The sequence below is a fragment of the Anarrhichthys ocellatus genome, unplaced genomic scaffold, assembly GCF_004355925.1.
Source record: "Anarrhichthys ocellatus isolate YVR2014 unplaced genomic scaffold, GSC_Weel_1.0 scaffold10, whole genome shotgun sequence".
Classification (NCBI taxonomy): domain Eukaryota; kingdom Metazoa; phylum Chordata; class Actinopteri; order Perciformes; family Anarhichadidae; genus Anarrhichthys; species Anarrhichthys ocellatus.
This window is the reverse complement of record NW_022280040.1, coordinates 9749082-9763251: the sequence shown is the minus strand read 5'-3', so window position 1 is coordinate 9763251 and position 14170 is coordinate 9749082. Positions and strand designations below refer to the sequence as shown.

Genomic DNA, 14170 nt, shown 5'->3' with positions numbered 1-14170 from the left:
TATTGTGACGTATTCGTCAACGGAACTGATTTTAATGTTTGAGGGAGCATATATACTGTAGGTCATCCCCTTTGGCTGACATCCACTACGGCCTAAAATGATATAACTGGTTGTCATTTTGAAATGTTTTGTCTTAACAGAGTGTCCAACTGTTTCTAAGCAGTTGGATGCCGTTCAGTAATGCTACCCTAAGATGCTATATGTTTATTTATATATATATATATATATATATATATATATATACGTATTTGTGTAGTTGTGGAGCTACATAACATTGAGCACATTGTCTGTGTAGCTGTATAGCGAAGTGGATGTATTATGTTTTTGTCGCAGTTCTTTTGTACAACATTCGTGGTATTAATTCAAATGGACCGAGTATAACAGACAAAACTGTCTTTTTCTGCAGTTTTATTTTATACGCTTAAATACATTTTGATTGTTCTTCATAGAACTCAAACATTAATCCTCATCTAAAGAACCTAACAAAATGTCCCCAGGGTCCTAATTCATTTTACAAGGCGCTGTGCTAGTCTCTCCTGGGTAACTTTTTTCTCTCTCCTGGGTAATTATCATCTGGGACATTCCAACATCCCTGCTCTGTTTCTTTTAGATCCGACATGCTGGACTCAAATCCCGATTTATACTCTGTCTCGCTGTGTTCACGCTACCACACACGTACACACACGCTATATATAAAACTTGAGTGGCAGATAACAATAGACCGTCATTGGCAAAGACAAAAGAAGTGCATTCTTAAAAAATGCATGAGAACCCTTTTGTTTTTGACCTCCTCTCACAGCCGCTACTTTTGCTCAGGCACATTGGAGTAATGGATCTTGGGAGATGTATTGCTCAAGCGTAGCGCAGATACAGCAAAAATACCTGCTGCATGCACAGATGTTGTTTTATTATGAATATTTTATTCAGGAGAAAACAAAAGAACAGAAGAAGTAGCAAATCTGTATAAAAAGGAATCGCATTTGTCTCCAGCACTTTAAATATTCATTAGTAGTACATCTGACAATGTTCATTTGTGTGCATTTGGAGAGCAGCCTTGCATTCTTCACTTCAAAATAATAGACCCGATGACCCATCATGCATAGGGAATTATGCTTTTAGACTTTAGTCTTGGACTGATTCTGCTATTTAGCGGTATAGAGCCGAGTTAACTCTAGCCGGGGAAACAAAGGGGCCTCATGAATTCTGCATTGTTGGCCGCTTCTCAAGAGCTTCCTAAAGTTTGAATGACTTTTAAAGACTGAACTTTCGGCCTTTGTCTAAAATGGTGGTATCACAAATCACAGCGAAGACATGAACACTGCGGCAAAACTGGAAGCTCTAAAAATCGATAGCTGTGGAAAATGAACACAAATTGTGCCATAACAGTTTCTTGGATCGTCTTTTGTATCGTGCGTAATCTTCTCCAGGCTGAATTAACGTTGCGTCAGTTCAAAGTAGGTGATAACGCCGTAATTAATTTTCATATCTGCCTTTCTCAGTACTGAGTTGAGCTTAAGTAGTCTCTTTAGATCTGTGATTTCTTTCTCATAACTGTTGATGAGCTCTATTCTCCTTGAAGATAAATCAGAGATTGATCCAATTACAAGTAAAACAGTTTCTTTCTCACATGAATATAAAAGGGAAATGTAATTTCTGAAACTTTTTTTTTTATAGATTGCAAGTGAGGTGGTTGGGGTGTGTTTTCTTGCTCAAGGAAATTTCAAAAACATTCCTACTATGTAATCTAATCTGTAGTATTGTGGCTGTGAGGCGGGCTGTCTAACCACTGGCTCACACTGACACTGTAACATACGCTTTAGTAGCAGCTTGACTCCAATAATACCAAACCCCCCTAAAAAAGCGTTTGTGCCCGAGGATAAATGGTGAACCATTGATCTTTTGAACTCTTGATGGGAGTTTGGCTGTAATATTTATCAAAGAGACTCACACTAAACTAGTTTGGACACGTTCATGTTCACTTCAAGGCTACGCGCCACACAGAGTTTCAGGGAGGACGTGGACGAGTCAGAAGTGAAACAGAATGTGAAGTAACCAAAAAATCTACTGAAGTGGTTTTTAAATAATTTTCATTAATGACTTGGGGGTTTGAATGTACTCTAGGCCTCTTTCTATTAATGACTCAAGTCCAGTTTGAGTCTCTATAGTGTACAGAAACAAGCATGATGAATATTAATAGGAATTAAAGATCAGATAGCTTGCCACGAGAAAGATGAGGCTGAATGGTGGCATGGGGAGGCTTTCCTTAATGTGGGAAAGTCCAGGCTCAGGCCCCTGAGTAATCAAGCCTCTGTCCAGTGTAAGTGCCCACGAGCAAGGCATCCAACCCCCTAACCTCTGACCTCCTTGTGAAGACGAATAAAGCACAACAACATATTTTCTCCTCGGGGGAACTCACAAAATTATTAATGAAAAATAGCCTTTTAAGATCAAATAGCATGTCATGATGCATGGCGCTGTCGGCGGCATGCTGTTCGGTTTGAGATCTCTTTGTGTGTCATCGTTTGCATTCAGAGCGACTGGGCGAGACCAAAGATGTAATTCTCAGAGAGGACATTGCACCCTCTGTTCTCAGACACCAAACCAACATTTTACGCCCGTGTGGTACGTCGGCTGTGCGAGATTGTTAGAGTTTCGATGGTGCCTAAAATTCATTTACGTTCCCAAGAAATCCGTTTGCTCAGCATTGGCCAAGGTACATGCGCCCCATTATAGGATTGGAATGTATATGCGATCCTCAGCACATTTTTCTGGAAATGACCATTCAGAATGAGTAATGAAGGCTACGCCAACATTACACCTAACTCATATACATGAGCCCGGAGGGAAAATCACTGTGGTTTATGTTGGAAATGGACACCATTAAACAAACGGTTTTTTTTCTTCCAGGTATTCCATTGACTGGAAGAGTGACTTGGACAGCTACTTTGACATTGATCCAGTGGAGGGAACGATTTCCACGAACGAACTCCTTGACAGAGAGCGCATCGCCCGGCACAATATCTCCATCGTGGCGACCAAACTTAGTAAGTATGACAACGATCGTGATTCATGCAGGTGTCGTTGTCCTTCCCCTGCCATAATCTGTGTGAAGGATTTAACACACTTTTACTCAAGTCAATACTCAATACCATTTTGCTGGAAAGGTTTATAGGTGACTATAAACCATGATGGCTCTCCCGGAGGAATGTATCTTCAGGACAATGTCTCCTCTTGCATACCCTCCTCAACTCTGTTTTCATTTTTTTGTACCTTTTTAACACATTTGATGACATTGGCATGGAGAGAGAGAGCGTGTCTTGCCAGAATCAACTTTCACTCACACCGCAGTAAAATTTGAACCTTCTGGAGCTTTACAGCAAGCAGATGCAGTGGCGTCACAGCATGTTGTGAAAGAAGGAACAGACGCGGGGCTGCGGTTTTTAAGATGTGTCATCAGGCTAATTATGTTTTTATGAAGGAAGTGGAGCAAATTTCCGGATAAATAAGCAAATCCATCGTCATCAAGTCATCAAATCTGCTGAGAACCGTCAAAGTCATTATCCCAGAGGCTGGCTGGTGCTCAATCAAAATTACACACGCTGTATATTCATTAGGACAGACTGTGAAATATGAGCCGTTAAAACTTGAGTCATTGTCGCCTTGGAAACTGATTACTCACTTCCCCTCAAGGTCATGGTAGTGACATGCTAATTCTGCTTCCTGTGTGTGTGTGTGTGTGTGTGTGTGTGTGTGTGTGGCTTTTGTGCATAAATGTCAAGGGACTGGAGGATGAGGTAGACTGAAAGGATGCGGGGTGATGGAAGGACGGAGTTGGTGGCTTAAGAGTACAAGTGCGTTACATGTTTAGTTTATCCGACCTAATCTTAAGGGAAGGCGTATAAATAATCTCCAAAAATTCTGCATTCATATTCAGAACATGTCGGCAACAGGGCAAGATGTTGGTATTGGAAGCGTTCTGGTTTCCGTTTAGCACTAACCAATCACGTTCGAGCCGGCTTGGGTTAAATGCAGGTAAAAAGTCCTCGTAGAGTAAAGAAGAGGCAGAATTCATTGGCTGATATGCAATCTTGGAACCCACTGGCTATCATCTGAGGATGATTAATAAGCCTTTTATTGGTTTAAAATTAGTTTGTAAACTGGCTACTTGTGAGGCAATCCTGTCAAACACGTCGTCCCTACACTCCAACTCCAGTCGGAGTGTAAACAATGAGCAGCGCACGGAAAAGGAAGTCTTGGCCCGGATATCTGGTGGCAATACCAGAAACCCAGACGTACAGACTCTTGCCCCCAGAGGCTTGTCTGTCATCAGCTGATGGGCTCCGGTGTGTGAACAGCAAGACATTTTAAGGACATTTTGCATGTCATGATAACACGTTTTAGGCTTTTCACATGTCACCTTACGCCATGTTGTTAACGGGAAACGGCAGCGGTTAGGTTTAGTCTACAAAACCACTCATGGTTGAGTTTTAAAATAAGTACATTAGTAAAACCTAAACAGCATAACATTAGTACGAAAAAAACCCGTCACAATAACTTCAAAATAACTCAACAACAGTTTGGGACACAAACAGCGGCCTCATAGTTGAAAGTCCTGCGTTTGTTCCCACCATAAGTTGTCTTTCTCACTTTTTGTACTATGGCACTGCTCCGAGCGTAGCATGTTCTGTATTCTGTGTTTGCGTTGCAGTTAGCACAGAGAACATGTCACGCAGAAAGCAAGAAAGACGATGTCATCGCGCGCTAAATGACTTACAAATGGTTGACTCATCGACATTTGGTGAGGCTGTACTGGTTCATCATACTTGATGCAGGAATTGAGAAGTATTTCTGCACACCTTGCCCTTGCCCACGTTCCTATAACCTCCCCCAAGTCAGCCTCTGATCCCGGCCTCTGCCTTCTCTGGTTCCCCTCTAGAGACCATTTTCACCGTGAGAGAAAAGAACAGAATCCACATCCAAAGCCAGTGTTAAAGAAAATAATGGTTGAACTGGTGAAACAGGGATGGAGATAAAACCCAGCAGCCTGGAGTTTATATCCCAACTCTTGAGTTGATATCTGTTTTTGACCTTGAGTGAGATCTGGCAGAACTTTGTGCTCCGAGTATTGGAAAGCTGTTACGGCTCCTCTGAGGTGCATTCTATTATCATCTTCGGGATGTTGTCTGGCTGTTATTCAGATTTTTAAAATCATAAAGAACCACAATAAATACTGGAGCAAGACACCTTGAAAACCCACAGTGATAATGCATTGTATGAGGAGAGGTTATGCACTGGAAAAAAACCAAAACGTTTGACATTTTTACACTCTCGAGCACCCTCAGTTGGCCCTGCGGAGCAGTTTGCAATAAATAGTAAATTCATGCAGAGCTCCACATTTGACCCGTTTCTGCCTCGACTGTGTGTCCTTGCTGCTAATGCTTTTCAACATTTCTCCACCCACACCTTTTATTGCCCATTACAGTGACTCAGAGGAAAATATCCAACAATAGGAGTTGTCGGATGACATTCGCCTGGAATAAAAGGCGTGTGTACACGGCTATGATTAGTACGACACCTGAGTTGGAGACTTTTCACTTCAGAAAAGCCTCAGAGATTAGTCCGGTCATTGCTAGACACTGCAGTCATGCAGCAAAATGAGAGCAGTCTCTGCTGCTCTCCCGAGACTCAGTGCACAGCAGAGAGCGTGCTAAATAAGAGCCGGGGTTAAATTAACGGTTTTGGCATTTAAGCCCAGTGGCAATTTCTTGGAGTCAAAGAGAGGAGAAGAGCTATTAAATGCAATAATAACCTTGGCAGGAGCACGCGCTCTATCTATTTACAGCAATTGAGTGTAGTTTCACACCGAAGATGGAGTTTGTGTCGTGAGTTTGCTCACTTATTCTAACCAACGTTGCACTTTCAACAGATTGCTGAGCATAAGGAATGCTTCTATCTCTGTTTTACAGCACATTTCATAGATCTGTGGATAGATGCGTGCTTGCTTGCTTGGTTGATTATTTATTTAATAAAATGAGCTCAATCAAAAAAAGCAATATCCATAAAGAAGTAAAAAGCAGGCAGCTTCATGGCTGACCAATCAAGCGTTCTGTAGCAATACAGAATTTGGTTAAATAAAAATATATAGAGCATTTGCTGTGGAGCTGAAACGCTGACTCCAGTCAGATTTGAATATAATCGCTATCCCATTGCTCCATCTAGTGGGCTGAAAGATGCATCACCGATGACACACAGAGAGGCAGTCAACAGTTATGGAGATGAGGTTTTGAGATGAGATGAGGGGGAAACCATAAACTGTTGTATCCAGCAGCCGTTTTTTACACATTTCATTGATCTAGATTTGAAGTCGTTCAAACTTTTTAGAGGCCAAAAAACTCAGGACCTCGATGACGGGAGAGATCAGTATTTTTTGCTGGCTGATGATCAATGTTAGTAGTTCAGTCAGTTCAAATCACATGCTCAGTGTCACTTTTAACTCGGTGGCAAGATTGCTTTTTCCATCAAGGTCAGAAACAGGTTACTAACTGAGCTGTGGCTGCGTCTCCAATCCCCTTGAGACGCCCCCCCCCCTCCCCTCTTGCATTCTTCTCAACCACCCACCCACGCACCCATACACTGGCACTCACACAAACAAGTGCACACTAAGCCCCCCCACTGCAGAGCAAAGCCGATTCCCACACCAAATCCATAAAGTTTACCTTACTTGGGCTTTTGCACAAAAAGAACATTTCCCCGCTGTGCCCCTGCAGTGAGGAAACATTGTAACAAACAACCCAAGGATTCAAGTGGGTCCCTCTCAAGGGGGCTTTCACACTATAATTAATATGGGCTGCACATCTCATGGCTAAAACCCATAACACAACCCGAGGAAAAAAAAAAAAAAAAGCTTGTAAAGAAAATATTCTCTCTAAAGAACCATATCCCATAATGAGACGCATGCTGTATTTGTAGTCGGCGCACGGGATGCATCTACTGCGTGTTTTTATTTAATTCTCCTTTACATCGTCAATCAGAAGCGCCATAAAACGCCAGCGTCCGGGTGCAATTCATGCACCAACATGTTCCAGACACATCAAAGGTTTTTCGAGCAGTTAGGCGGTTTAGCATCCGCTCAAGGACACTCTGACTGGTCACTCGGGCATGACAGCCTCTTTAACCACTTGGCCATCTTACTGCAACAGTGATAAACCTTTATGTTTGGGCTCGTCATGTGATGGTCGTACTTTCCTTATCCATATGATGTCAGTGCTTTGAAAAAAACAAAACATACCAACTCCTGCATTGTATTCTTTTCTGCATTCGTGTCACAGTGTGCTCACTTTATTTAAACACTTGTGTGTTGTGTTTTCTTCTCCAGATAGTCCGGTTCTGACCAGTCGGGTGGCCGTCACCGTCAACGTGCTGGACATCAACGAGTTCCCGCCTGAACTCGCCAGTCCTCATGAGACCTTTGTTTGTGAAAATGCCAAAGCGGGACAGGTACTTTCATATTCTCTCTCTCCTCTGCCTCTGTCTATGCACACGTCATGCGGTCGTGGCGTTTAACACAGCAGATTTTAAGACGTGTTGATTTTTCAGTGAGTTGACAACTGTTGAGTGGAGTGTTTGTCCTCACGCAAAGATGATGCAAAACGTGTTAATCTGAAAGGTGTGGATATCTAAATAAATGCTGGCAAAGTGTCAATGTTTACACATAGGCTGATCTTGAGGTGTGTGGAGATAATTAGTTGTACCTTTTCGAGCACCGCATCGCTGTAATAAATACACATTGAATAAAACCATTCATTTCAAGGGAGTTCGCAGAGAACCCTTCAGCACAGACTATGAATCTCGAACGGATTGTGGCGTAGAGTTCGATTCAGCAGAAGAAGCAATCATAAAGCACGGCGGTACTTTGCATATCAGCAGCCTGGAGTACATTTCAGATGATATATTTGAGATGCAGTGGAGAAGTTGCCTGTGCGCATTGTAAACCACCTGTGCCTGTAAATTAGCCCATTAACCAGCATCTATATGCAGTTAGCGTTCGGAGGAAGCAGCTTCCTTGGCAGTCTATCAAATTGCTGTAGACTCCTCATCACATCGAGGATGTTTTTGTTGGTCCTCGGGCCTGTCGCAATCAAAAAAACGTCTGTGCCCTGCATGCGAGGGCATCGCTGTCTTCCTAACAGGAAGTTGGCTGTGATTTTTTTGTCACGTTGTCAGCCTTTAAGATTGACTCGGAACACATTGAAATCCAGCATCAAATTGGCCTCAAACCCCATTTCTAACAAATCAAATTCCAAATAAAAAAACACGAGTACTAGTCAAAAAGAGCAGAAATCAAATACAAGACTAGACAATAGACAGCCAATCAAGAGAAGCAACTGACTATTTTCATGTAAATATGTGGGACGATCAGAAGGGAGAGTTGCCTGAGACCTTAAAACTACTGCTTAGATTTGCTAATTCAAATGGCTGTGGCCAAGTGATACGGCAGACTGTTCCCTTATTTCCTTATTTATTGCACTCAGAGTCCTGACCGGTCAACTGGTCAAGTGTGAAATGAGAAAAAGCAACCACAAAGGAAACATAAAACAAGAATATTTACTGCTCTTCGCATTAGATATACTTAGGACAGCCAGTGCTATTATGTGTTCCTCACTCTTTAATGCATTTCGTTTCACAGGCTTTTTATAATGCCACGTTGAAATGCTAACCCTCCGAATCAGTCTTTTATGCTGGCATAATTACATTTACATATACAGCATTTAGCTGGCACTCTTATCTAGCGTAATTTTCAATGTGGCTGAGTGCAAAAGCAGAATGCACTTAAAGCCATTAAACATATACAATAGAACCCAGCAGCAGTTACAGCATCGAGAAGAGGTGAGAAGCACTTTAAAGTCCAAGAAAAGGAGCATTTCTGGCACGGTAGATTATAATTAATACTGTAATTAGAAAATCAAACACACCTCATGGCTTTTAAAGGCTAATGCCAAATACTGATGATGAATTCTCCCTTGAGGGATTAATACAGTATGCCTGCTTTCTTCTTCTTCTTTTTAGCTCTGAAGCTGTCAGACAGACTCTACACACACATTTCCATATGCTTAGCAGCAAAAAGGTGCTTAATATGAAATTCAGAGCATATCTATTGACTCCACATGGCTCTCAACATGGCGACAGCTAAGCTAACATTGCCCACGGATCTAACAGTGCTGACAGAGCTAACGGTGTTTACATGAGGGGGGGGGGGGTACTCTTCCGTGATAGCACAGTCGATAGAATGCCGTTATCTTAGAACCTTTGAAGTCCCAGTGAAACAGAAGATAGAGCATCTCTAGGCTCTGCACTAAGAGGTATTCCCCAGCGAACCGCAAATATTTGAGCAGTGCACAGTTAAAAGAAGGATTTAAATCCTTTCACATTTGATTAGAATGCTAAAAAAAGCGGTCGGGCTTAGAATGTAGAGTGATGACAGAGGACCGTGCCTCCACACAAACCTCCCTTGTGGCTGAAGATGCAGATGGATCTCATGAGATTATTGGTTGTAATTGTTCGGTGATAGTTTACGTAAGCACACGTCATATTTTGCATTACGGGTAGAAAGATGATTGGATTTTGAAATAAAATACAGAAATAAATTGATTTTCTGTAATTGTTTTTGCATATTTTGTTAAATTGGTGCACAATTAGGGGCAAATGAAAATAAAAATTACAGATAAGGTTACTCAGAAACGTCACTAAGCAATTGTTTTACCGTCGTATTTGTTGATTAAACAACTGGGCAGTCGACAGATAATGAATTAATAGCAGTTTTGATTAAACATTTGTCAGCTTTTGTCTTATCTGTTATTGTAAATTGAATACATTTAGTGGTTTCTTTGGACAGACAATAGAACGGCTAGTCAGAAAATGATGGGAGAAATACAGTTGTAGGACATACATCGCAGGTCCCTGGCCAGTTTGAATCGAATCAGGGACACAGCGGCTTCATGGTATGCAACTGCTTGTCCTCTGGAACACCCTGCATAACATGCAGTTTCAAGACATCACTTTGTGGTCAATTTTGATGGACATTAGACAATATTTCTAAAAAAAAGGATTGATAGATTAGATGCAATTAAAAGTAATTGCTATTTGCAGCTTTAGATTTATTCATCAACAAGCTAATTTGGTCGCTAAAACAATAGTGCAAAGTGTACAGCTGCTGTGGGGACAACAACAGAGCATTCATCACACCTGGTGTCAGGTTAATTCCTCTGGAGGGGATTTTATTCAAACACAGAGGGGAGAGAGAGAGACTGAGAGCAACACATTGGGGGTGATGTAACAAGGCAGGAGGGCTGATTGGTGGCTCCTGCACCAGGGCAGAGGCATCAGGTCTGCAGCAGGTCAAGCCTTGTGAGCGGGGGGGGAAGAGCAGACTGGTGGCACAGCCGGCAGGACAGCCGGTTTCAGGCGAAGCTCTGAGACGTTTGGGGACATGAAGAAAGTCGTCAGCAGTCTGGTACAGAGGCGGCTGAATCAGCAGTCTGTGTCTGACACGGTGGAAAAATTGTTGTTTCAGTAAATGCTGTCACGCATTTTCAAATATAAGTCATCTTGTTTGTTGACGTGTCGTAGTTGTACAATATATAAAATAACTGGTTTCTGTTCTCGATCCTTGAAAAAGATCCAGCAGTTCTGAATTTACCTTTGTCCATCACACTATGTGCCGTGGTGATCTAGAAATGTTAACAAAATTGCTCAGCGAAATATTCACTGCCTTGTTTCAGCGCCGACAGGTCTGACATGCAGTCAGTTCAGGACTAGTTGACACCTTCTGTTCGATGGTGAATACTTTCACATTTTCATGCCAGAGCATTTTGACCTGTTGGAGTTTTATTCCCCATTAGAAAGACATATTTGACATTAATAAAACAAAACCTTCCAACTGTCAAAATCGGGACAGTTTCCTGTTAACCAGTGTACCCGATACAGGCAGGACAACTAGAAAATTAAAACCAAGTGAGAGAAGAATGCCTCCCTTTTCACCATCAAAGTACATGATTTGTATTTTCATTTTTAACAGGTGATTCAGACATTCAGTGCAAAAGACCAGGATCTACCGACTGCTGGACAACAGTTCTCCTTCAAATCACCAAAGGAAGACATGAAAAACAAGAATTTCACCATTCGGGACTTTGGAAGTAAGTCTTCCTGTATTTTAACTAATTTTGGTGACATGGCAAATCAGTGCAGTAGCTACAGTGTGAAACGGCAGACTGATTATATAATCTGGAGAGATATTTTTATTTATATAAGCTTTATTTTACCAGGATATTCCAATTGAGATTTGACATCTCTGTTTTGAGGTGGTTACACAACACGTGTTTTTACACTATATGCAGCTTCATCATGTGAACTATGGAAACCACATCACTCACAGCGTGACTCCTGAGAAATTACAAGTTAGCAGTATGAACGACAAAGAAATGGTGCCTGCAGGCAATCACAGTTTATCGGAAAGAATTCAGATGATAAATAGAAACTTTTTTTAAGGAAATAAACACAATTTAAAAAAACATTTTAAAAAACATTTAAAAAATATCTGTAAATGGTATTGAAAGTGGCATTGATAGTGATTAAAAAAATCTACTTATTGTATATTGTTAACAGCTGAATTTGGGGGCAAATCCTTATTATTGCATCTCTACATGAAGCTAGTTAGTGTGGAATTTGGACACCTATTTGCTATTTGAAAAGGTTGTTGCTCAAAGCTCATGGAGTGACACGTCCCAGTACTAAAAATAAGTTAAACACATGCAGTCAGACGTTGTCTTATGATAAGGGCATATATGACACTCTGCAGTGTGCGCTGGCCGAGCCCTTTGAAGTCTAACCAGAAAGACGGGTAGTGAAAAGTGGGACATGGCAGGATGAAGCCAGGGGAAACGAATGCATTCACCATCCTTGACAACACCGGGTCCGAACCTCTGATCCAGTTTTCCTTTTTGGACACACCGTCGTGCAGTTTCCTGACTGCCAGAGGCCCCTGCAAGCACACTCTCCAGATACAGAGGGAGATCTGATGGGCAGGGACAGGAAGCACAAACACCACAGGCACCGCAGGACAGGTTCGGCAAGAGAGGGAGAGAGCGAGAGAGAGCCCAAACAAGATCACGGTTGTGCACAACATGCAAGGTGTGCTAAAACGCCTGACCTGTCGGGAGAAAGTGCCAGGCTCTGTCAGTGGAACAAACCCGGCGTGACAGGGGTCAGACGGTCTAGCTGTAGAGACAGACCCGGGCAGGTCCGACCTGACACGTTCCCTCTCCGCTGTACGCACTGTCGGCCTCTATTCCACTCGCCCATCCTCACACCTCTGGCTGTCTTCCCAAGTTGTTCCCATTGTGTGTGTTTATTTATATTCTGTATCTATCATCTCTCATTGCTAATCTGCTGTTTCTCTGGAGTGATGCTGCCTGCACTCAGAGATAACAAAATAACAACCGATCCCAACAGTCCGTGCGGCGCGGTGCGGACGCAAAACGCTTTGCAATGTTTCGGGGGAATGATGTACTGGGTGTGGTTGGGCTCCATCGGCTTTGAAAGAAAGCATCGTAAAACGGCGAGAGCTTTGATAAGACCACTCTTTGATACGTTGCAGTTTCTCGTCACATTCAGGGAGGCACATTGGGTAGAGGATTTGATATCAAACAGAAAGAGTTATCAGACATTGAAAAGTTTAATCTCTCTCATACTTGGACCTCCCGACTTGTAATGTAGCTCAGGAGGATCGTCTGATTGATGTGAGGTAATACTTGGGGTTGAATTTTCTTTGGTCAAAAAACTCTAACCTGTATAGAAGGAATAAGCACTTACTGCACTACTTCAGGCCTCCCCATGCAAATTTGGAAGATTCGTTTAATCTAAGACCACATGCCCTTTGTAAAAACAAAAGAAATCACCGCCTGTTTTGAAGATGTCTTTTTGATTTCCCCCCCCCTATCATCTAGACAAGACAGCTGGGATTGTGACAAAGCGGAATGGCTTCAGACGGCGTTTGCAGGAGATCTACTTCCTTCCTGTGGTGATTGACGATAATGGCTACCCTCCTAAGAGCAGCACCGGCACTCTGACCATCCGTGTATGTGGCTGCGAATCAAACGGATCCCTGCTAACCTGCAGCGCCGAGGCCATCTTTCTCCCCGTGGGTCTCAGCACAGGAGCTCTGGTCGCCATCCTTCTGTGCATCATCATCCTGTTAGGTGAGACCTTCTGGCTTGTAAACATTCTTGGGTCATTTGTGATCATAATAATATCAGAAAGTTATTGAGGTTATTGATTATAAAATATACATATAAACTGTATTCTAAGTGTCCATACTACTACTTTGTCCAAACCAGCAAATCTGTGGTGTCTCAGCAAACGCATATCGTAATTTCAATTGACATGTTCGGTGAATTTATACCTTTAAAATCTGCCCTGGAGTAGATTTTATATTTTGATTGGCTTGTGAGACACTGAGCTCGACACAGAGATCCAGACCCAGATCTATTAACATTTTTTTTACATCAATCCAAACACGCTGAGCTGACCGTCAGACTTGGTCTGGCGTCTCTCCAGGAGTGTCCGCAGTTAATTACAGAACCCATATGAAATTGGTCATTCAATGAGTCGTTCAAGATTGGAGGGAGGGACGCTTGGCTCTATAAACTAAATCCAATCCTGCTGCTCCGTGGCTGCTTCCCAGGCTGCAGCTTTTACATTTCCCACAAGGTCATGGTTGTAAAACTCCTCCTTCATTCTCCGCTATTAATGTCTAAACTCATTTACATAGCAGGGAGGAACTAAATGTAGCTTTATGGGATCATTTTCTGAATTATGAATATGAGATAGTCCGTTGTTACGGAAGCTCCTGTTTTACAGTGGAAGCCCTGACCTTTGAATTGAGCTCTATTTACTTTTCTCTGTCTCTCTCTAATGTTTACTCCAGCAAAGAATCCAGCTGTGTCTCATCATAAATCCTCTTTCATTATATTCATGAATATCTGCTTGAATTTCCTTGTTTTATATGTAAGTGAACATGAAAGCACACGGCCGATTGTTGCGGTGTGTGCGGTATAGAGCTGTGACGGTGTGTACTCCGGATCTCGGAGGAATGTCTTCAAAGCTCCAAATTGAC

General features: G+C 42.3%; 1 protein-coding gene across 1 annotated transcript in view; it reads left to right on the top strand.

Annotated features, from left to right (window-relative positions):
• Nucleotides 1–14170, top strand: part of LOC116384874 (cadherin-12-like) — a 55883-nt gene that overhangs the window by 38745 nt on the left and 2968 nt on the right. Inside the window, exons 7-10 of the mRNA XM_031849881.1 lie at nucleotides 2908–3044; nucleotides 7376–7497; nucleotides 11075–11192; nucleotides 13002–13253. Of these exons, the coding sequence (XP_031705741.1) occupies nucleotides 2908–3044; nucleotides 7376–7497; nucleotides 11075–11192; nucleotides 13002–13253 (629 nt within the window). The remainder of the gene's footprint in view (nucleotides 1–2907; nucleotides 3045–7375; nucleotides 7498–11074; nucleotides 11193–13001; nucleotides 13254–14170) is intronic.